Genomic DNA, 25,067 nt, shown 5'->3' with positions numbered 1-25,067 from the left:
GAAGCTGGCAGGTGGTTCCTGTTTCTCGTCTCCACCTTAGGAAAGTTGAGACTTCACCGCCTCATTTCCAGGTTCTGCTGACACCCTGAAGCTGGCAGTCCCCTGCTCTGCTTCCCAGCTGAATTGGCATTGGAGTGACTCACTCTAAAAAAAAAGAAGCATTTTTTTGAGGCCTGACTTGTGAAATCACTATATTAAAGGTGAAGCATTGCTGGTTTGAATACCAGCCACCATTTCATCCGTCAGCAGAGGTGGCTGCTATAAATACATACCCCAGTACATACACACAGCTTTGCTGGCAAGTAAAATAATGCCCTGATTCACTTCAGCTGTGCAAGGACATTGTGTCCTTGGATGGAAGAAAACAAACTTAAAATCATGTATTTCATGTGGTGTCTTGTGGCTTCAGGGCCATGCAGTAGATAAGGAAGCAGAAATGTGATTTTAACCCAGTAATAGTCAAAAGCAGGTGAGTGGCCTCAAGAAACTCCGAAAAAACACACTAGAAATACAGCTCAGATCTCCAGAGAGGAGGAGAAAATCCCCCAGGGTGTGGGCTGTAGGTGCAGAAGGAGAGGAGGTTTGCCCTGGGTTAGGGTCATGGGAATGGGTGTCAGGATCTTGAGACCCTCCTGGCACTTGTTCCTCCAACTGAAACTCAGCTGCCAGTCTGTGTTTCTCGTGTTGAGTAGACCTCAGTTCATGAGTTATCTCTTGCTTTTCACAGTACAGAAAGAAAAACACATTCCCTCCCTCTTTGCCTGGTTTCATGTCATTAAGGAAGGCTGTTGGAAGGCTGGCTGAGGACACGTTATAAAGTGGCACAGGGGAATCAAGCAAGAAAGTAAACTAAAAAACTCCAAACTTAGGCCATCAAGGATCATAAAGGAGGTTGTAAAGCAGAGGGGAAATGGCCTCCTGGTGAGTTTGACAACAGCTGAGAGGGCTGGATAATGAGAGGATATGCTGCTGTAAGGAGATGTTCCCTGCCAGTGAACTCAGTGAAAATCTGCTTATATTTGATATAATAAGGGCAAAAAGCAAGACACAAAGGGTTTACGTGGCTAGTGCTGAACTGTGTGGCAGTGATAAAAATATGTCATGTCCTGTCCACTTCCTTAAGTGTTAGCGTTTTAAAAGATAGAGAAAGAAGTAAAGTAAAATGTCAGTTTAGGGTTTTTTTTTATTAAGGATTTGCTGTCTTAACTTTAATGAAGGAGTAATAAATATAAATGGATATTAATGGAAGGTTATTAAAGCTGTTCATTTTGATAGAAAATATGCAGTATCTTCTCCTGCAATGCCAGAGGTTAAAGATTATTATTGCTTCCTAAGGTTTCTGAAATTAAATTCTTTCTCTTATGACCCGAAAGGTATGATTGAAAATGTGTGCATGTGAAATGGTATGTAATAAATTCATATTGCAATAAAAGTCTCTTTAGAAAAACAGGATATCTTACAAGAATCAGATGAGGAGCTCTGTCTAAAGAGGGAAGCTTTTTTATAAGCCATTTTGGAAACTCAAATGCTGCCAGGAGGATCACCCGGAAAGCACACAGCAATTTGTGAAAAGATTCTGAGCTTGCAGCCAGAGGTTGAAACCCATAGTTCCCTGGGTTAAAAACTAGTTGACTTTAACAGGCTTTTTTCTGGTTTATATATTTCTAATTAATTACAAATGACATTTCTGACAGAGTATTTTAGGGTACAAAAATTAAGTCCTTCGTAACTACTGTTTGTTTCTTTCTAAAGCCTCCAAATCTCACACTACCAGATAATCAATTCTTGTTCCCCTGCAGCAGAAGGATCTGTGCTCAAAGCACAGGGGAAAATGCCAACCACAACCATATGGTGCCAGGAGATTTGAGAAATGCATCTCTGCTTCTCGCCAAATCCGAGCCCGTAGGTGAATATCCTACCACAGGCATTGGCTTAATTCACTAATACCTTTTGAAGAACAGAAACTTTGGCCATGTGGGATAACCATTATGGTATTGGTGTTACTATTAATAGGCTAAATTTTGTAGGCAGTGGTTTGCCTTTATTCCAAGAACGGATCCCATGAAGTCATAAGATAACGATGGCCTTACACAGCACATTGTATCCCTTGGTCACTACTGTATAACTCACTGCAACATAAATGGATATTAATGGAAGGTTATTAAAGCTGTTCATTTTGATAGAAAATATGCAGTATCTTCTCCTGCAATGCCAGAGATTAAAGATTATTATTGCTTCCTAAGGTTTCTGAAATTAAATTCTCTCTCTTATGACCCAATTGATGATTGAAAATGTGTGCTTGTAACCACACTGGTAACCACAGTGTATATAACCACACTGTATGTGGTTCTGCAGGAACTGCACATCTGGATACAACCCAAGTCCTGAATTCAGCCCTGGGTTCTGGCAGCTGCCTTAGGGTGGGCCTTGGCCCATCTGTGCCCTGTATGCTTCCATAAATGCTCAGTTTTATCTATATGGGATCAAACTGATTGTATCAAGAAGAGAGTAATTTGTCATTTACTTAGGCTTAGTTCCTCATCCCCACCATTAGTTCATGCCTAATCCTTTGCAAAAAAACCAGCAAACTCTTACTGAAAACATCAAGGGCAATACTGCTAAAGAAATGAAAAATGGAACGCTAAACCTCTCCTAGTACTTTCCTGTCCTTTCCTGCTTAGCATGTGACAAATTTTCTAAAACACCCACTAAATACGTTGATTTTATGGGTTCTCAGTTGAACAGTAGGGCACCATTTAATCTCTCCATCCATTGGCATTGTGCTGAACAGTGAGAGAGGACCAAGTAATGAATTTGTCAGAACATTTTGTAGAGCTCTGAGGTACACAGCATTCAAACAACATCACACCAGGAGTCTAAATCTATGAGTCTAGAGGTTACTTACAGATAGAAAGAATAAATCAAGCAATAAAAGATGCCTATAAAAAAAGGATGCTGCCTTTCAAATGAAGACACTTCAGAGTTCATCATAAACCTCTGACATATATTCAGTCACTCTGCTTGCTGTCACAGTCTGAAATATATTTCAAGGTGCCTGCATATTTTATGCTGTAACCTCTAATAAATACATGCACATTTTCAATGATGTTGCATCATACCTTGTGAGCTGATGTGACTTGAAAGGGAATTGCTGTCAGTGGAATGGGAGCTCTGCAGGCAAAGGTGCTCAGATACACACTGAAAGTGTTTCTCTGACTCACACAGTATGTCTAAATGTCCCTGCAATACCAAAGAGAGTGTTGGTTTCATAATCATCTCTTTGAGGAAGATTTCCTCTAGCTGGATGCCAGTTCCCTAAGTGAAGCAAAGAACCTTCAATCTCCTCAGTCTGGCTTTCCTAGGCCAGGCTGTGGTAGGTTACAGCCCTGACTGACCTGCCAGTGGGACTGTTCTGCAATAAACAGTTCTACAGCGAAATAAATGCTTTTTTTAGTTTGTATTTCCAGGGGGAAAGAAATATTGATATAAACAAAAGCAACATCTCTGGCTGAACTTTTACTTAGAGTGATGAATAGAAAAATTAGCCTTCAAGAGCCAGACTGAAATTTCAGCAGAGCCAACGTATAATGATTGTCTTGCTCCTCAAATGGAGATTATGGCTCTCTTGAAAGAACAATTGCAAGACTTTTGTAGGACCAGTACTTAAAACTGACCATCCCTTAATTTTTAGTATCTGTCGGGAATTAACGGTGTGGCATTGATTTATGGAGCCATCCAGGCCACTTCTGCAGAGCTTCTTTCTTTTCAGAGATAAGTATTCTGGGAAGCTGCTAGTATATGTGTTATCCATCAGGACCCGTCAGCCACTCTCCATATGGTTTGCTGCAGTCAGAAAAAATGCAAAATTATTCTTAAAAGTGTCATTTTCTACGGTTCAAGAAGTGCATTTTCTGAAAGAGAGATTAACAGTGAAGCAGAGCAGGCAATAATTATTATTAGTCTGTATTTCCAAAAGTAACTGAAGACATTTGAGTACCTGAGAGATTTTTTTTTTTTAATGCTTGACTTTTCAGAGTAGGATGGTCCATACTGTATAAATATCAGGGGGTCACAAGCTGGTCATTTTTAAACAGAATGTTGGACAATTCTGGCATTTTCTACTTGATTAGAAAAAGAAAAATAGAGGAACCAAACTTAGAAAAAAGTAAAACAGCTGATGCTTTAAGTGCTTGTGGTCACTATAAGAACGTGCAGACTTTGCAAATCTGACTCAACTACTTGAAAAATGATGGGATCTACTTTCAGTGAAAGGCTGAGGCATGGAGAAGAGACCGGGATAATCATTTATCCCATGAGAATAGCACAGTGTCTCTCTGTGGTGCGCCACTAAAATTCTCACGAAAGACCATGTAATCTTGGCTTCAAGATATGTCAGCATTACCCTGTTTTTTTTAACAGACCTATGCAAATATGCATAAGTTCTGTATGTAGTAAGGGAGAAGTGATGCCTTGAACTTGTTCTTTGATGGGCTTATCTGCCTTCTTTTGGCATTAAAGTTACCATGATGCCAAAGGCTGAAGAGTTTAGTTCATGTAAATTGGAGACTTTGGAGAGTGTACGAAGTGTATAGATGGGTAGATTCAGTGGATGGTAGAAGAGCTATTTTCCATTCCAAACCTGAATATACTGATAGAGATGGTGAAGCTGTTGTGTTTCTGAGGGTTATAACTTCGAGTGGTCTCTTGGCGATGCTGGATTTGACCACGTGTAAATTCCATTCTCCTGTGATGTGGGAGGCCCTCATTGCTGGGGGGTTAATGAAGCTCTGTGTGACTGGGCAGGCAGAGCACCCATCACACCGTGCTATTGAGCTCAGAAACACTCTGGCAGTTTTGCCATTAGCACAGCCCAGCTTTTCCTGCAGTGCCCTCTGCTAATATAAGTATTCCTGAGCTGCTATTATATATATTCATCTATTATATATACTCCGGCCACCAGCATGTGTCTCTACATTTTTCCTGAAATGCTGCTATTTTTTTTACCGAAATAGGAGAGTTTAGAGAATTATTTGAATTCTATTTCTGTATTCACAGCACAGTGAGAGTGGGAGCTGGATGTCACAGTCCCAGGACAAGCTGCATTCCTCTCCCTGAGTCCATTCACCAGTCCATTACCCTTTTGGAGTGGGATGCCAAAGGTGTCCCATTTCCGCACCATGCCCTGTGAGACCCGTGGTGCACAACACAGACAGTATAGAAATAAACACACTGGCTTTGGCACTGAAGGGGGACATCCCAGGTAATGGGCAGCTTTGTATGGGATGATTTACCCTCCCACCTTGTGTGTTGCTCCAGGTAGAAACATTCCCCAGGAATCAGCTGTGCGGGTCTGACTGAACTCAAGGGCTGGTGTTCTGTTCCTCAGCAGTAAGTGCTCACAGCACAAGTGTGACAGGCCCCAGTAGTAGCTTTGACATCTCCAGCAGCAGAAAGGAGTGGTAAAATTGCCTCAGAAGAGCTCACAGTCTCACTTGCCAAGCCTAGTGCCTAAAGTGCAGCCTAGTTCGGTCTCTCAGTGGAAAGCAAATAGAAAAATCATTTTCGCAGTGCCCAGCAATGTTTATCTTCCAAGTTGGCTGGCCTGCAGTGACATTAGTGTCCCCAGAGCTTCTGAACTTAATCATTTCCAGTTGCTGCTTGCCTGCTTGAAGTGGACCTAGACCACCCTCCACTGTGTTCCTCCTGCCAGTCACTATGGGAACAGCAATCAAAGCTCATATTTATGGCTCTGTAGATGTCCAAGGTCACGGAGCACAGGTCTAGTGGGAACAATTAAAACAGACCTGTCCAGTTATATCTCTTTAAGCTCTCCCCACATTACACCTCTAACTAGAGCAGTAAAGTTAAAGCAGCATGACTGGCAGGACGTAGCTGCTTTATAGAAGATATCCTTTAGAGAGGTAAAGATACTCGGGATACTGTGGAAACGTACTAGGAGTGAAGTCAGCATCGCTGGATAAAACCTGACCCCAGGTTTGACTTCTCATTCCAGCTGGCAGAGCTGTGCCCTGCCACAGCCAGCCATGCCCAGCAGCCTTGGGCAGAAATGCCCACTGGAGCAGCCCATCTCTCTGCAGGCTGCAGGAAGGCAGCTCCTACCTCATCCACCATGGATGCTGCTGGGGTGAAGTTGTTTGAACTCTTTTGAAGTGGCAGAATATGTTTATTCTGGTTTGGGGGGTTGTGTGATTTTGGTGGTTTTGCCCTGGGTGCTCCTTTACTGTCATCACCTATACACTAAAAATTGCAAATGTGGATTTTTAGGGTAAGAGCAAGTGTTGTTTATACCTGGTGACTTAGTCTACAGCAGAACACAGGGAAAAAAAAGAGGTCTGCAGAAATAATTGAAATGAGATGGAGGGAAGATCTGCAGTGAACTTAATATCTGAGGAACAGAGAAGTAATTCTTTGGCAATTTCCAGGTTTTGTAAGAGGCAGCTGTCTCTTCATGTTTAAGCCAGGGTCATGTTCTATTGAGGAACCTGTGTGATGGGACTCATGATCCCATTGTCCGTGTTTTATTGAGTCTAGGGATGAAATAGGTTCCTTCCCTTGAGTGTTAATGTGGTTTGTTACATAGGAATGAAAATCATTTTAGGCCAGAAGATCCAGCAGCAGATACCACGAGAAGGTGAGAGAGAGTTACCTCCTTTACATGCAATGGGCACAGAAAGATGCAACACCAGAATTTTAGAAACAGGCCAGCAGGCATGTAAATATCTTTACAAACCCCAGGCTTTTTTAATGGTCCTTTTATATTAAATATAGTTCCTTCCAGTTCACTGCTAATTGAGTTTGGGTAACCAGGGTATGTTTGGCTGATATTTTCTTACGTAGGCTTAGTTCCAAAATGCTATGGATGAAACAAGTTCTTGGTGTGCATAATGCTGTGTAGACAAAGCTGTGTCCCAAGCAAACAAGAAAATCAAAGGGGAGCAGGCACCACGTGCTGAAATGGAGTCTCTGGTGGTGTGCATTGGGGCAGGGGCTGAGGCAGGAGAAAACTCAGGTGGACTCCCAGGCCACTGCCTCTCTGCCACCTCTAAATTGCATTGAAATTCAAATATTCACTGCCACAAAACATTGGGATGCTGGAATGGCGCATGAGCATGGGAATGTGTTTTAGAACAGCAGCTGAAAAAATACTGCAGTTTCCATTCTGAAGCTTTGGTCTGGCAGGATTAAACACTTCCCTGGCAGGTTGATGTACAGCCATGGGTTGGGGTTGTGGGTTCTTCACCTTTCGGTCTTCAAGTTTGGATCCAACTTGAAAAGTTGAATCTTGATGTCTGGACAACCTTAAAGTCTGATTGTGAAAAATGAAAGAAAACATGGGAAACATCCGTATCATTAATGCTGGAAAGGGGGAACGGGAAGTAAATGACTTCACATGGCCCTCCCTACTGAGGAAATTTCTCTGAAGGAAATTTTCTACTGTATTTCAAAATCTACAGATATGTAGATTTTCTGAGCTCTATATGGTTGGCTTGATATTCAGTGTCAAAACGAGATCTGTTAGGCTGACTCATTCCTGTGTTTTATCCCAGCAGTGGCACTGGGTAACACTGGCAATGGGTGGTGGTACTGGTTGAACTGGAACATCCAGTGTTGAATGGACACCTCAGTGTGGTGTGTGGGCATGACTCAAATGTTCTCATTTCCTTGGGGCCACAAAGTGAGGACTGGATTCACTGTTCTGGAAGTGGAATTAACCACTCCTGGCTGCTGGGACACAGGGGTGTTACAGGGAATGCTGAGACTGGTGTTCTCTGTGCTAGGGGGTGACAGGCCAGCCTTGGCACACAGCACTTCTCTGCTGTGGGGAGCAGGTGACATTTGCAAACCTGGCAGGTTGGCAGATTTGAATGGTAGAAATCAGGACATCTCGCACGCTCTACTTCAAAGAACAGAAACACACCAGCATTTTAAAGAGCAGGGAAGACACATACTCCTAACTCCCTCCCTGCCCAGCTCGATGGTGGCTTTGGTTACTGACACAGAGGAAGGCCGTGGTAATAATTTTCACCAGAAAGGTTTTAGATGTGGTGGCCACCCATAGAAAATTCTCCAGATTCCACATGCACTGGAGAAACCTAAACAGAGTTAAGTTCTTGCCTGTTTTATTTTTCCTCCTGTTACCTACCAAGCAGACAATCAATAGTGTTAATGTGACTGCTAAGACATACCATGAGGGTGCAGACAATTCAGAAAAAGCTAGGAATTCTAGGGAAAAAAATATACCTTGAAGCTTTACCTTTATCACTTTGCTGTGCTGGGGAGAATTACTCCTCCTGGGCTGTGCTGAGCCATCCCCACCACTGCTACACTGCAGTGAACCCAGGGACCACTGAATGCACTCACCTGTGGTCACAAAGGCTGTTCATCCTGTGGCTGGAAATTCAATTCTGGTGCTTCAACCGCAAAGCCAGTTCTTCTACCTGCCTGGCTTTTTAAAATCAAAATAAAATAGAGTGAAATGAAATGAAAATCCCAGACAAAAAACTGTTTCTAGGAAGAAGCTATGCCACTGAGTGGTACAGATGCATTTCTGACATCAGTTCTTTTTTTTAATCCATTTCATTTCACCTCCATTTGACCTCTTACATTAGTAACTAGAATTGTCTCTTTCTTATCTGCTAAAGAAAACATATAAGGGAGGTTATTACAGTCAAAACACAGATTTGCCCAAGGAAAGACGGAAGGAACCTTGTGGAAGTCAAGAAATGTTGAACATATTCTCACTTTGCTGTGGTTGACCCAAGGAGCAGGAGAGCTGATTTCTATACCTTCAAACAAACAAGGTCAACCACCTACAGCGTGGATGCCAGCAATAGCATCAGGGCACATATTAAATAGCATAAGGAGAGCCAAATGAGGGAATCAGAGCTTCCTGAGACGTGCACCTGTGAGCAACAGGATTTCATAGCTCCCAGTTCCCACCAGGTGAACAGGACAGGAATGTTCCTCCCCTAAGTAAAGGTGGGTTCATGCCAATAGGGTCATCTCCCAGCATATGGTGAATTGTCAACACCAGGTTCAGTCTCTCTTGTAGTTAAGGAAAACATCATCTAGCATATCTCTCTTGAAAGATTACCAAACCTTACCTTAAAATGCATGTTTTACTCAGGAGTGATTATATGCAAAAGATAAATAGAAAACAGTTTTGGTTTTAGATGAAGATATATTGATGCTATGAATTTGAAAATATCCTATTCCATGAATTAAAGTGTTCCCTTTGGAGACATCTCTATACTCTTTTTCAGCAAGTTGGGCTTTTTTTTTTCTGATCTCTTTCTCTCTCTCTGCTCCTTTTCCTCTCTCCACCCACCCACACAATTCCTTTATTTTCTTCTCTGCACCGTTTCCCAACCTATTTTCTTTTGCATATTTGAAAGCAAGAAATTAGTTGAAAATCTCAAATAGCTGTAAGATTTTCATTTATACACTATCAAAGAACTTTGAGTCTGATTGCTTCAAATACTCCTCCTCCCTCCCATTGCCCTTTCAAACTCCTCTATGCTGAAAAAGTAACAGTAACCAGTCACAAGGAGTAGCACTGGGCCCCTCTCACAGTCTCTGTCCTTGGTGGCCTTGCCCAGTCCTTGGCTTTGTCTTAGTGTTACTCCAAAAACGAGGCTGTGAACAAATGGCCTGTAGGGTGAAACACATCCCTAACTCTGAGCAGGAGCCAGCACATTTGACAAGAAGATGGTGCAGTATTGTTGCATGATAATGGGCTGGATTTGAGGGGTTTGGATCATTTCTGTGACCTTACACATGCAGACATACAACCATATTGCTGATGTAAATTGTGACTGTGAAAGAGGCCACAACTCTGGCATATGCATCCCTCTACATTTACAATTTATGCATATTTACCATTCCTTAAAGTATACTGGGGACAGAAAATGGTACATCTTCTGCATAAAAATGAAAAATAACTGCAAACCTGTTATATGCTCTTTATAGCTCTGATCAGAGGGGGAAAAATGACTACAGATTTGTGGTTGACAGGCTTCAGAAAAGGTTCAACAGAGTGTGAAAATTGACATTTAGCAAATAACAATTCAGCCTTCATTTTTTGTGAAGCTGCTTGAAATAAACGGCAGGTTTTAAACAAAATGTTTGGTCAGTTGTTATATTGGATGTTACTTGTCTCATTACTGCAGTTAATTAAAAGGGGGGACAATAAGTCAAAGCCAGAGTCAATAAGTTTGTTAATAAAGATTTAATTTGGTGGAATCATTATAAATTGACTGTACAATGAATGGATGTGCCACAGGAGTGTGAGTGTCTGAAGGTCTATAAATGGGTTTTCAGAAATAGCCATCAGGTTGTAGCCAATTTGTCATGCTAAATAAGCTCTTCAAATCCACTTAGGCAAGTGTGTACATGTTTCCGAAGGGTATCACCACTGAGTATATGATGCATACAGGCACACCTTTTTTTCCAGCAGGTTTTTAATTCTACCATTTCAAATCCTTTTTAGCTTTGTTATCTCTATATTTCTCATTGTAAGTGATTTACTATTAACTCCAGTCTTTTTAGGAGGAATAGAATAAATCATAGGAGAAGAGAAAGAGTAAATCATCATTGCAGATAGTGCTGTAAGCTGAACCTGTGAGCTATCCACATGAGATTTTAATCCACCTGATCCTTTTCCTTTATGGCTGACCAAACAGCAGGTAAAAATCCCATGACAGACAAACTTCAAAAAGAATTTTAAAATTAAAATCTAGACCAACATTTCTTCTCTTCATCAAGCAGTTCTGATGCAGAAGATTGCATGCAAAGTACTGATGATAATGACTGCAATATTTGCATAGCACTGCACCCCTGCCAGTAATCCTCTCATTCAAGTACGCTGGGTTATCACAGGAAAGTGATTTCTCTGTCAGTGATGACATGCTGGTCTGCTCCTCAGGATTATTTAACACCCTGAAAAACAGAAGAATAAGATAAAAAAATTACATCATTCTGCCTTCTTCCAAAGTAGAGCAGTAGATCAAACCATGAAAGTAGTCGAGAGTTGATCCAAATTGACCCAGTGGTCAGCCACTGACTGGACATGACACTCACGCCAAGGTAGAGCACCATGTAATGTCTCAGTTAATAAATACTGTATGGGTTAATCCAGCAAGTTTTAGCTGACTCAAGTATCCATCTTTACATTGGGTTTTATAATTTTAGGCCACCACAAGTAGCTTTTGTCCTCCTGCCACCACCCAGAAGCCACTATACACTTCAGGAAAAAGCCCATTTAAGCCTGAACTGTTCCCTGCAGGACAGCATTGCTCTCCCTGCTCCAGTGGCTCAGGGTTGCCTTGAGATTTGGTGGCCCTACAGACCTCCCTTGGGTTGTGTTCTTCTCCTCCATGTTCATGATGGCAGCACTTTGTTAGCAAATGGTGTCAGTGGCCCCGAGGAAGAGCCGCAACACTTGATTTCTATTTCTTCTTCTCCTCCTTGGCACGGTGACAGTGCATCAAGATAATACCCAATCTTAGCAGCCTCTCATGTAATTCTGCTTGAAAGAGTTTCTTCCAATTTATGCCTTTTAATTAGAAACTTTCAGCCTATAATTAGAAACTTACACCAGCCCAACCTCTGCTTCTTAAAAAATGCATTTGTGGTTTAGGCAATTATGGTAACATGAAAAGTAATTATTTGCCACTACATGTGAAATAAACGTGGTCATTAATGCACCCAACAGGAGGAGGATTTTATTTTGTCTCTATTTATTTTAATTTATTGCAATAAGTCACATAACGAAGTATATCAGACAAGCAAAAGAATAGGTGGTTTAGATAGTAGATCAGGCGTGTCTTACTCCAAGTTTGTTTGCCATGCTGGGAGTGTAGGGAAGCTGTGGTCAGTGGGATCAGAGGCAGAACCACTCTGCAGCCCCAAGCTCTCTGTTTAGCCATGAGGGAATTTCCAGACCATTACTTAAGCAGTTTTGACCCAGACTGTGTAACTTGTGACAGGAGACATTTAGTGGTGAGGTTTTTGTAATAAAATTAATTATTGGCATTTAAGTGCCAGCCAGTGGCATCAAAAGCAGCACTAAGCTGGAGCTCAGCCTGCTCTGTGATAATGTCATTTACTGTCCCACTTCTGACCATGCCAAGAGAGGGGGCATCTGTCCTTTGGTTTCCTCCAGCCAGAGCTTACTTTGCTCCTCTATAGTGTCTCACATGGCTGTTTACTGTCAGAGATCATCCTGGAATGGTTTGGGTTAGAAGGGAAGTTAAGGCTGAAAGACGGAGCACCGCAGGATGGAGGTTCTCCTGTAGCCAGCTCACTGCTCAGGTGTCTCAGGTACAGTAGGGTTTTGGAGCAAGACCAATCTACTCACAATCCACCAGGTCTGAGGAGAGTGAAGTTGCAGTCATCTCTACACTTGAAATAGGAATCGTGCTTTTAGCATCCCTGAATCCCTGCCCTGGGCACTTAAACACATTACCTTCTTTAACCACATGTGTATTTGCCACACATCATGTTCAACTATCTCCCAATTTCTATGATAATTTCCTTCCTTGATTTATAAGCAACAGAATTTTTTAATTATGCAGATGATTTTAATTTTATCAGCCATAGCTCCACTTTGTTAAACATTAATCTTGTACCTTTTTTCTTAGACAGTCTCTGCCCTTCATCAGTCCTCCAGTTCATAATGAAACTAGATCTCAGGAGTATTACACAGCCATTTTTCTCCCTAGATTAATTTGATATCTTCTGTTTGATCTCAAACAAACATTTAGGACAACTTTACCAAATTACCTCATGTTCAGTAATTCCCTTGCTATAGCATGGTAGGCAATCAATTGTATTTTGACTTTTGGGTGTTTTTGTAGTTTTGGTGCTTTTTAGTGCTCTGAATAAGCTCAGCTAGTGCAAAAGGTGCTGGAAGTCTACAACAGGATTTGCAGTGTGGTGGGAGGAACCATATGTCGGATCTTTTCCTCTTGCTGAGGAATGGCATTTTTTTGGAGGTAAAATGAGAACTGGTTCCCACCTGCTTGGTACTGCAAGCCAGTACCATACCTATAAACTCCTCTGGTTCCTCATGTATCTTGATCCTCTCAAGGGTAAATCATGTTACTTTCTCAATTCCTTTTTAACCTTCTTTTGACTAAGCTTTGTATAAAACCTCTTCAGCGTCTGTGCTGCCCAAATACAGAGAAGAAAAGTCGTTGCACCCCTTGACATTTGAACCAGATTTACCTCTAGCTCAATTAGAAAACTGTGATTTCCAATAAAGCATCATTAGACCTCTGCACCTGTCAGCTCTCTAACACATTTAACTGGATTTTACTTAGGAATTAACCATCATTTGTGGATGATAGCTGAAAGAATTTTCATTCATTGTTCACAATTGGGAATTACATGAGGCTTTGGACCCCCAGCCATAACAATCTGTTTCAGAGTATGGCTGCATGGGAATTGTCACTTATTAGATTTGCAGAATAAACACTGGAAAGTGAATGGTGATACACAGTGTCAAACTAACCAGTATTTACAGCAATAGGCAGGATTTACAATTGGATGACATGATAATAATATATTCTTGTTTACTTCTGTAATTAATGTTCCTAAAAAAAATACCCTGGAAAGCTTCCATAAGCAAGATTTATTTCTGTTGATTGAGACTGTAATCAGATGTCCCTATTCAAACAGTAATTGGTGTGCTTCATTAACATGTAATTGAAAACAAGATTTATGTCAATGCTAAGCAATAAATAACAGGGATACATATTTTCTTATTAGTGATGGTCTCTTCTGTAAGGTCTCAGAGTACTTGCTGCTTTTTTATTGTGCCATTTAGGTCATATTTTCTCAAAATCATGGTGTCTCAGAAAAAGACACTGAGCATTTTAACCTCTCATTCTAATGTACCAAGGCCAACTCCATTTTTTCTCTTTCCTGTTTTATATTAGACTCACTGTTCTTGCCATATTTTAGTCTCTGTTGTTGTCATGAAATGGCAGTACCAGTAGGAAGAAAATCTAGTGATGAAGGGCAGAGCTCAGGACAGAGCCTTTTGGTCTTTGGGAGGTGACAAGACTTTGCTTGAACTTATGTTCAGCTGAGGTTTTTACCAGGTGAGTCCAGGCTCAACCTGTTGTTCCACCTCCCAAACTTTTTTCTGTTCCAATACAAGCAAAGGTAAGATAAATTGGAAAAAAAAAAGGGTTTAAAAGCATTTCAGAAATAGAAACTAAGCATGCTTTCTTTGCAATTCAGTAAAACCTAATTAACTTACAGTTAATAGTGAGAAAAGCATTGTGTTTTTTACCTATGAGTAGACATATATAAGATAACACACAAATAATGAAGTCAGAAGTGTAAGTCACTGCGAGTGGCTGATCCCATTGATTTCATTGAAACAAGGGAGTTAAATCTGAAAACAAATTTCAACATGAGATACTGGTTCATTACCAGCAAATTGATGGAGCTCCATGTTTACTTGCCAGCGTAATTTACCAATTGTATGAGATGTAAGCAGGCACAGTGGTAACATTGGTTAATTTTATGCTCAACGAGAGTCTTATGGCTGGTCAGATGGATACCATAAGAAATAATTAGAGTCATTAGAAGTAACGGGCTACAGCTGCAATAATACATGCTCTATTCTCAGTCCAGAGGTTTCTAAGCAAAATTAAATTAGCTCCTGTTACCACACTGTTGCATCATATGCTCCTCACCTCCTGAGTGTAAATTTCTCTGCCCATTTCCATACTGCAAGCAATGTTTGTGCCCCACGCAGAAAAATCCCCCAGCGGGCTCAAGAAATTCTGAACACACTAACTGCTGTCACATGTTGAGGATCATCTCCCTCCTCTGCTGCAGCCTTTGGTAGAGTTTGCAACTCCAGTTTGCATCAATGCTGGACTTGGGCAAATTTTTCCCCCTGAAGTATTTGCAATATAAATAATTGCAATAAAAATTTTATATTTTATTTATATATATATATAATATTTTATATTATATTTATCATTATATTTTATGCTTTATATTTGCAACATAAATATAAAATAAAATTTATTTGCAATAAAGTTTACTTTTTAACAAAATTATATCCACTTTACTGGAAGCACATCAGCAGCCCCCCAGCTGCTGATACTGCCTTCACATCTTTAATACCCTTTTTTCTTCCCACATTCAAAAGGCTGTTCATAACAATAAGGAAAATGCTGCATTATCCTGGAGGGGGTGAGAGGAAGGACAAGAAGGAAATAGATCCCATGGTACTGGAGTGATTAATGTGACTGTTTATGATGAACGAAATGAAAACTAGAAGTCTGAGTAAATAATGGTCTTTCTAAGTGAATAACTTTCACTGGAACCCCAGTACAAACTCATGTGCTGATCTGCTTTAAATTACTGTTTAAGTTTCCAAAGCAAAGCGGGGATGACACTGAAAATTTTTCTCCCTTGTTGATTCCCAGGAGCACAGATTTTCCGGGAATAGCAGGAGAGGGGTTCATTGCAAGATGCACACATGCCATCACCTCTCTTTAAAATGTGAGATGCTTTGGTGATAGGTTTGAGTAGAAGGGCTTCAGAGGCATGTGTAGCACTGTCCATCAAGCCTGGTGAGCTGGAGCAAGGCTTCCCCTGCATACATCATCCCCTCATTGAATGTGCTCAGTGGGAGGAACAGGACTAACAGTATTTTCCATGAAGGTGTGAGCCTAATACTGCAGATTTGAAAAGATCAGTTATCCATGTGCCAACCATCTGTCTCTGGCAATGGTACTTCCCTGGCCTCAGTTGTTACAGTACATAACTGCTTCACAAATGATAATATATTTATCTTTTCACCCTCCCTATGGAGTTGGAAAGTGCCATTTTCTCTGTTGCAGAACTAAGAACTGAGATTAAGGGTCAGATTTGTTATAGCATTTAGGTGCTCAGTGAGATTTTCAAGAGTACTTAACACCCATTGTAATAATTGGAACCTGGGAACTTTGTTAGTTCTGAAAATCTTGCTACTTGTGTCTTTTCTTTTAAAAGTCTGGACTTTCATGACACCCTGGGATCCATAGGAGTGGTTTCTATGTTGTGGGTAGTCACCCAGACAGTGGAATGTCTCTTCATCCACCTACTAGGAGACTGTAGATGGGACCTGAGAAATTTTATGGCAGTACCTTATCTCAGTCCTGAATTCCAGAAGCTGTAAGTCTGTGGATAGCAGTGCATTTACCGTTCTTGCCCAGCTCTGTGAGAGAGGTCAAAATCCAGTCCTGCAAATACTGGAGCAAAAATAAGCAGCACCCATGGTCAATAAAAAGGGCTTATGTGCCAATTGCTGGGATGGAAAATTCAAGAGCAGGAGCAAATAATGAAACAATCTATATTCATGCAGCCACCTTTCCAGCCTACTGCTTTAAGTATGGGCTTACATCTAACTGGGAGATGGGAATCCTGCTAAAAGCTCCAGAGGATCACACTGGAAAACAAATGCTGATTTTGAACAAATTATCTGTTCATCGCTAAATCATTTTCTTTCATTATTAGTCTTCAAATTGGTTCTGCTCTGGAAGGCAGAATTAGGTTTAAAAGTAGAGTGTGTCTTAAACACTTGCTTCAAATGAAAGTATTCAGTAAACATTACTCAAAGCCCCAGAGCATAAACTCCTCAACTGCTTTCTCTGGCTTTGCATAGATTTTGCAGCTCCTGGTTTGGGGACAGGTGTTTCAGGGATTCATTTGGGATATCAGAAAATAATCAAATTAAATTCCTTACAATCATATGCCCCTCAAATGCCAAGGAAACACATTTTTAAGACCTTTCCATCTTCCTTTACAGTAGCGTAAATTGGCACAAAAGTCCCATGCAAGCAGATGGACTTACACCAATATCAAACATGGGAGAGAGAGAAGAGTCCGACTCCAAACAAATACAAAACCATGTGGGCTGCAGCCCAAATTTTTCATTATTGGAAGAGCTGCTCTTTGCTGTTACCGTACTTGCACTCATTTCTGTAGTTTTAAGGTTCTAAAAAATTCCTTGAACTTCAAAATTATATTTTTAGTATTAAAGGGTTGGGCTTGGGCTGATTCAGTGTGTCAGCAAGATTGCAGCTGTCTGAGCTAGTGATTTAGGATGATGGAGTGGGGGTCAGCTCAGCGAGGTGGGTGATGGAGCAGCAGCAAAGACCCAGAGTTGTGTATTTGTCCCACGTCACACCATGGACTGTGGGGAGGTGCTTGAGAGGGTCCTTTGTGCCCCCATGAGCCAAGAAGCTCTGCACAGATTAGAATGTGTCTAAAATCAATGGGCTTTCATCAGTGCTGTTATTCTGCCTGTGGGTTTTCATCGGGTGGAGGAGGGAGAATAACTCTGTCACTTTGTTAGATGTGACAAGAGGATAAACTTTGGGACGATGTTATCTAGCACACTCCATATCTTTGGTAGCTTATTCAAAGCACAAGTTTAACTCAGTTTGAGGTTTGGGGGACCTGTGTGCATAAGGAAAGATATGCAGGAAGGTCCTCTTTCGATCCTCCCCCACCATGGGAAGACATTCACCAATTTCCCAGCTCTCCACACTCTCCAGTGAAGGTGTAGGACTGGGAGGCTGCTCCAATACAAGCAGGAATTGAGTGCTGCTGATGCTGATGCTGATGCTGCAAAGGACTGTGTTTTTACTGTGGTGCCTGAACACTGTTTTGCACTTACAAGATTTATTTCTCAGTTGGTAGAAGAGCTACAAGATTAACACATGAACAAATGCATTGAGACAGCCAGGACATCAAAGGAATTGGAGAGTCACTAAGATGTTGGAGAGCTGAAGAGTCACCTGGCCATGTTCTTAGGAATTATTTTATCCTCAGATTAGCTCAGCTGTCTTGGGGTTTGGACACATCCTCTGGTGAATTTAGCTGCAGTGACTTAAGACATAACTGGCCCCAGTCTCTACTGCTCCTCCTAAGGATCCTGCTGTGGGGCAGAGGCAGCAGGAGGGAATGTGTGCCTGCATCCCAGCCACTGCAGCACAGATCCGGGGGCTTAGTGCAAGCAGAGGGTCCTTCATTTTTCAGGGTAAACACCAGTCTGTGAGGTGTCTCTTTATTAAGGATGAGAGCATACTGTATCCCTGGGCAGAAATCTCCAGGGAAAACGTGAGTCAGACAGTGTGTTAAGCCACCCTAACAAAAGCCACCAGAGTTCGTGTGCCAGAGCCCTACAGCTGTGCTCTGTGACTTTTTACCATGAGGAAATTCTAACTGATATTGGAAAGGCAGCTATTGCAATTGGGAGGTCAGAGGGAATCATATCCCAGGTAGCACTATTTAATGGCAGTCACTCTTTGCAAGCTTTTTCTCCTCCACGCAATCTGCAATTCAGTGAGGCAGGAAAAAAAGTAACAGCAGTCTTAACCTTGGGTTCCTCATACAGGAACCAGCCAAGGGGTCATACCAGTGGAAGGAATCAGAAGAAGGTTTATGTAAAAAGTAGCTTCCTTGCAGAGAACAAAAAGCAGCTCAGAAGGATTGTGCAGAGGCTGATAACCATGAGACCACGCTCATTCCTTAAGCTGTATATGCCTCAGTTGTTCCCTGAAATTTAGATTTAGTTAAGTCAGACAGGAGATTATGCATGAGTTTGGGGGTCTTGAGGAAAGGTGTTCAAAAAGCAGCAATATGAAAACACCAAAAAGGGGGAAAGTCGTAACTTGAAAAGTGCCACAGAGAGGGAGCTGTGTGCCTTTACTTTATTGAACTGTTGGCTGCAATAAATGCAGCTGAATTCCCTCAGTCTCCCATAATGTTGTCTCAGTAGCAGCAGGAGTCCATTTAAGAATACACTTACTTGCACAAATGATTATATATAGGAAGAGCAGAGAAAGAGCTGATGCAAGCAAACCCTGAGAGCTGCCCTAGGGAACTGGGGGTGGGGTTGGGCTGCCCCCTGCTTTGCTTTGGTCAGTGCTGGCAACCCAAAGCAGAGGAGCTTCTGTTCCTGCTTCACCTGAGGAGATCATAGTCTGTGATGGTTCAGTAAATAAATGGTGATAAAATCAACTAAGAGGCTATTCCCAAAGAGGGAGAATTGTTTTTTTATTATCATTTTCAATACAGAAAGTAATGAGACTATATTATAAAGAAGAGAAGAGACAAGTATAATACAAGACCTAACAATGGATAATCAACAAGGAAGACTGAACCTTGCACTTCTGCATCTTATAGCATTAACCCCAATTGCCTGAAGTAAAAGGCTTGGCTGTGTTACAGTGCTGTAACAGGATTGTCAGATCCCTGTGCAGTGTATCCACGGTTAGGAGGGGCTGAAGCACTGCAGAGCACGTGGTCATGAGCCTAGGACTGGACACCACAAAATTTGGGGTCCTCAGGCTGGTTGTTTTCATCTGTTTCCTTGTGTCTTTAAACCCTTTCAAATCTCACATTACAGGAAGTCAGGAGAACTGATTTATTCCTCCTTGAACAGTTGTTTGAGGAAGAGAAGCACCTGCACTCTCTGTGTAGACTGCTTTGCTGATATCCCCCTTTAGCACTGATTAGTTAGAAAACTCCACCAGAAATAAGAGCAAGGTGATCATGGTGGCAGCTTTATTGCACCTGGCGTCTTGACCCGGCATAGAAAAGTTGACAAAAAACATGAGTAGATCAGATTTGTGATGTGTTTTACCACATTGTGCATGAATTCTTTCCTCTGACTAAAGCAGGCGTGGATCTGAACATCAGTAGGTCCTACGATGCCGTGCAATGCACGGCAGCAGTCGGGGTCTGCAAGGCAACAGCCTGAGACTGAGCATGAATGTTCAACCCACCGGGCTCTGTAACCCCTCTCTGTTCCAGGCTGGAGTCGCCCACGCGCGCGCTGGTGATGGAGGCTCCCAAAGGCATCGAGATCAACGCCGAGGCCGGCAGCTTGAAAGCCACGTGCAGGACAGAGCTCAGGCTGGAATCCAAAGATGGAGAGGTAAGCAAAGCACATCAAGCCCTGCAGCAAAACCAAACCAAGCCACAGATGTCCTGCATGTCTGTAGCCTTCGAGGTTACTGAGCCGCTGTGTTTGAAATGCTGGTGTGAAAGCCCGGGTACAGCAGGCTTTCCTAACTCCATTTCTGCTGTGATTGAACACATCACATGCAAATGAGACTCACTCTGTGGCAAGGGCTGATTCATTATTTTTAAAGTGCGTGTATAATAGCATCTGTTGTTCCAGCAGATTTATGCAGCTGTAATATACACAGTGCACCTAAATTCTTTGTTTCCTTGTCACTTTAAAATAAGATTTACTTTGCCAACGTAATTAAATCTTTTATCATACATTTTTCTATAAGAAGACCTTAATTCACTGGTATTGATCTGAAAAGCTTTTGTAGTAGATTTTTATTTTTGGAAAGAAAGGACACATTAGGAAACACAGGTTGTTACACTGGGGAAAATTCCAAAGGGGAAGAGAAAACTAAAACTGATAACACAGAGCAAAAGTAAAATAGCTGTGGAGTTAAGACTCTTCTGGTGTCACAAATGTACATGGGCATATGGTTGTCATTCCCTCCTTCTGCCACAATGATGGAAGACACCAAAGTACGTGGCTGAGGAGCTCCCACAGGAGAACCCACCGAGAGCCTCATCGGGAGGAGCTACCCATGAAATGCAAACCCCACCAAGAAGGCTCCAACATAAGTTAATGTCTTCCTATCTTAGTGTAAGGGGGAATAAAAAGAATGGGATTTTGGTTGCTGTTATTTCTAAACGTTTGCATTTTAAGACATTCCAAATCCAGACCATGTGTTAACAAAAAAAACTCTCAAAAATACAAAAAAAACCCTATCCAATACACTGCAAATGAAACCCAAGGCATTTCACAACTGCAAGCAGTTGCCTTAATGTTTTTAACCCTGAGTTGCTTTTAAAATACATAAATTGACCTGTGTCTTTCAGAAGATTAGAAGGTTGGATACTAAAACTAGAGATTCTTACTGTAATTGTAAATACTGTTAGTTGCCCTGTATTATTCTGGTGTGCAGGTGTTTTTGCTGATGTCAGAGCAATTCCCTGTAGCTACCATGTATCTAAAAGATGCCACATATTCACCTCATGTTGTTTTGTAAGGAGCAATTCAGGTCTGTTACAGCATTTAAGTTATTTTAATATACACAGAAGTGTTAAATATACATAAATGTAAAATATACATACAAGTCAGTGTAAGCATAACTGGCAATGGGATCACAGTGACCAAAATCCTGGTGGAGGAGCAGGGGTCATTGGAGGTGAACCATACACACTCACCACCTTGCAGTGGGCATTACCCCAACCTCTGGCTGGGGAACCCAAATGTGGAGGTGCCCTGGGAAGCCCCAAGCCAAGAAAACCCAGTGGGTAGATTAGCAGAAACAAGCTGGAGGTCACAGGTGATTTATGGTAAAGGCAGATGATGTGCTTACTCAGATTTATATCAGACTTCCCCATCTTAATACACTTACCTACCCAGTTTTTGTAGCAGCTGAGTTGACTGAAGGAAGCGTCTTTGAACACAACATCAAAAATGACAGATCTCCGCTAATTCTCTCTCTTTTTCTCTCTCTCTCCCCCTCTCTGGCTTCAGATAACGTTGAATTCTGCAAAAATCAAACTACCTAACTTGCCTCAAGGATCTTCCTCTTCTGCAGGGTCCAGGCAAAAAATCTACGAGCTCTGTGTGTGTCCCAATGGGAGGTTATTCCTGTCTCAGGCAGGCAGTAGCTCGACCTGCCAGATAAATACAAGCGTCTGCCTTTGAGAGACAATTTGCAGTGGGGCATCGCAGGCAGCACAAAAGCCAGTTCTGGTCTCACAGATCTCAGCTGCCAACTATTTTTACTAGAACACAGAAAGCCTATCAAAGACTTTTTTTGTGTGTGCGCGCGCGTGTGTGTGAATATATATATAAAAATATATATATAAAATATATATATATCCTCTGTGTAAAATGATGTTTCAGTACAAGGAATCCCAGGGTGACCCTGTTACATTTGTGTAGCATTTCTCTTCCCCACACCAAAATTTACTGGTACAATCTGCCGAATTGGATCTGATGCTCCCCTGGACCCTTCTGTATTAATGCAGTGTCATGATCACCCCTCGTTTTTGGTCTTGTTCTCAGAGCAATGGGATTGCTGACTGTTCAAGACCCTGGAACCCATGTAGACCCACCAACATACAAAGGGAAGAGAAGCATCTCTGATTATTTTTGCACCATTAAATCAGTGGCATGGAAAAAAAATAAACTAAAAAACAAACAACAAAATAGCCAGATGTGCTGTACTGATCACCTACAGTGATCCAAGACACCTGAGGTTAAATTACACTCTTTAATTATCACCCAAAGCATGGGATAAGTTGGGAGAGATGGATGCACTTGGCTAGTAGGACAGTCCAGATCTTGCTGGAATAATCCATGTGATTTTCTGAAGAGGTTCAACACTTGCCTGTGCATGGCCAAGGGCGCCTTGTGCTATTCAGATGTGATGCATCAGCTCAAACACTAACCTAAAGTCATCTCTGTGCTAAGAAAACTGCTGTTGTATTTAGCCATTGGAAGAAAAAAATTGTGAAAGTTGGAATACATAGAAAAATCCTGAACCTCCTTAGTTAACAGGTGTCCTGGATCATCCTACACACACTCCATCAGCACCTTTAATTCTGAACATATATGGCATGAAGGTGTGAAGATTTAAGATTTGGACATTGCCTAAATACCTATAGAAACAGAAAAAGTTACCTATCCTACCCTTAGAAACTGAGAAAATCATACAAATTAGGTGTATAATGTAGATGATATGCCAGAATTTTTTCCATCTTTCTTTTCAGGATATACAGTCCAAGGCCACTTAGATTTGGTGGAGACTGCAAATATCAGAGATGTTGACAATGAAACAGACTTTTTTAAAGAACTTATAAAGATTTTGACAAAGCCAAATGATTGAAAATCAAGGGCTCTGGATGCTGGTTCCTCTAGAATTTGATCCCCCAAAACTGTGGGTTTTTTTCATGTTTGCATTTTTCCTTATTTTATAAGTCTAGGAGTCACAGGCAGCATAAAACATGAAATCTGATCTGGTAACATTCTTTCCACTGTTCAAATTTCAGAAAATAATAAGAGCCCAGATCATTGAATTCTGACCCATAATTGCATCCACAAGCATATAAAAATCTTTGAAAAACAAATATACTAATTATGGCAAGAGTCTCCAAGTTGCAGTAAATCTCACGAGGACAGCAAGGTTTCTAAGCCACTGAGACGCTTTTGAAATATTACCTCATGTGCAAATAAGACAGATCTGTGCCCATCCCTAGTGATATCTAACCAAAGCTGGTATTCTTCAAGTGATCTCCAACATAAAATGTAGCTGACAGAAATCTTTAGAACTAATTTAGCCCATTCCTTTTTTACAGCTTTTCACATAGTTTCTTGTGGTCTGGAGAGTACCAGGGTTTGATTTTTTTTTTTAAATGAACAATTCTGGCTTAATCCAAAACTGATTGGACTCAAAGAGAAAATTTCTATGGAGTTTAGATTAGATACGTTGCTGCCTAACAAAGCAGCACTCCTGTAAAATTTATTCCCAAAAGAGGATTGAATAATTTACTTTTATTTCAGTAATGCTTTCCAATGAATTAATGAATTCAAACTATTTTTTAATGAATGATTCCTGTAATTCTTTTGTCTTGAGTCAACATTTGAATGCAAAGGGTCACCCAGGATAACAATTGTATTGGGACACAGGACTATACCATCTCTGTTCAAAGAGGGGAATTGTGCCTATGCCTTAAGTCAATGCACTCAGCAAGGAGAAGCACATCATATTTATCTTGTTGTTAAAACTAGTTTATTTGGGGGGGAGGGACAGGAGGGTGTCTTGGGAACTGGTTGTGCAACTTAAAACAGATATTGATGAAATACATTAAGATTGTAGGGGCACCTAGAATGATACAGACTTTTTTTTTTACCATGTTAAATATAGCAGAATACTGTGTATGTTACCTCTGGGACCACGACTGAAGTCCCATTCATAGTCCTACATTTACTGTAGAATTTTTTTCCCTGTTTCATTCATTACTCATCACAAACCTCATAACAAGCATGGCCCAATTCATAAACAAATCCTGTGTGAGCAGTTGTGAAGACGCTTCCATCCCTGAGAGTATTCATGCTGGTGAGGAAGGCAGGGCTGAGCACAGGGACTGACCCAGCAGGGATGCTGCATCCTGATTTCTGTGCTCCATTCCGGACACGCCGCTGGCTCAATCCTCATCTCCATGCACCCTCTGGCTGCTCTGATGAGGATTTACATCCCAACAAATTAATTTTGAGTGGCTGGTTTTCTCAGCTGGGGCTGTTGGATGAGGTTATCACCTTCTCGTGTCACAAAGGACATGAAACTGCTAAGGACACTCAGCCATCTATTGTGGTATGAATTTCTGCTGGGGAGCTGTTAGGAAACGACCTTAACATCTGTGCCATCACTGCAGATGCTTCTCTGAGGTGAACAAAGGGTACCTTAATTATGTCTACTCAAAGGAATTCCAGTTGTTTCAATATATTTTAAAATCATCCCATCTGAAAAAAAACATAAAATTATATTTTGCTTTGAAAGATGAGGAGTTGTTGCTAGAAAGATTGAACCCTTGTAGAGACCTGTAAATCATTTGAACCCTCATTGAATGAGTGAATCATTGGAGTTTTAAGACTGTGGTTTGGGTGATGCTGCCTGTGCTTGAGTTGGCCACATGATTAGTCTCTACTGTTCAGTGAGCGGCAAACTCAAATACAGGCTGGGCAGAGGATGGATCAAGAGCAGCCCTGAGGAGAAGGACTTGGGTTCTTGGTTGACAAGAAGCTCAACGTGACCTGCAATGTGCACTCACAGCCCAGAAAGCCAACTGTGTCCTGGGCTGCATCAAAAGGAGTGAGGCCAGCAGGTCAAGGGAGGGGATTCTCAGCTCTTGCTTGACCCCAGCTGGAGTGCTGTGCCCAGCTCTGGGCCCCCAACAGGAGAAGGACATGGACCTGCTGCAGCGAG

At 41.5% G+C, this 25,067-nt stretch overlaps 1 protein-coding gene across 5 annotated transcripts in view; it reads left to right on the top strand.

Annotated features, from left to right (window-relative positions):
- Window positions 1–24,170, top strand: part of SGCD (sarcoglycan delta) — a 314,527-nt gene extending 290,357 nt beyond the window's left edge. For all 5 annotated transcript variants that reach the window (XM_027682409.1, XM_027682411.1, XM_027682413.1 and 2 more), the window contains exons 8-9: window positions 19,852–19,975; window positions 21,611–24,170. In XM_027682409.1, coding sequence (XP_027538210.1) covers window positions 19,852–19,975; window positions 21,611–21,784 — 298 coding nt within the window. In that variant the 3' untranslated portion in view covers window positions 21,785–24,170. The remainder of the gene's footprint in view (window positions 1–19,851; window positions 19,976–21,610) is intronic.
- Window positions 24,171–25,067: the final 897 nt, after the last annotated feature.

This window comes from Neopelma chrysocephalum, unplaced genomic scaffold (genome assembly GCF_003984885.1).
Source record: "Neopelma chrysocephalum unplaced genomic scaffold, ASM398488v2 Primary Assembly neopelma1_63, whole genome shotgun sequence".
Taxonomy (NCBI): Eukaryota; Metazoa; Chordata; class Aves; order Passeriformes; family Pipridae; genus Neopelma; species Neopelma chrysocephalum.
The sequence above is the reverse complement of the archived record's forward strand: the minus strand, read 5'-3'. Positions and strand labels throughout refer to the sequence as shown.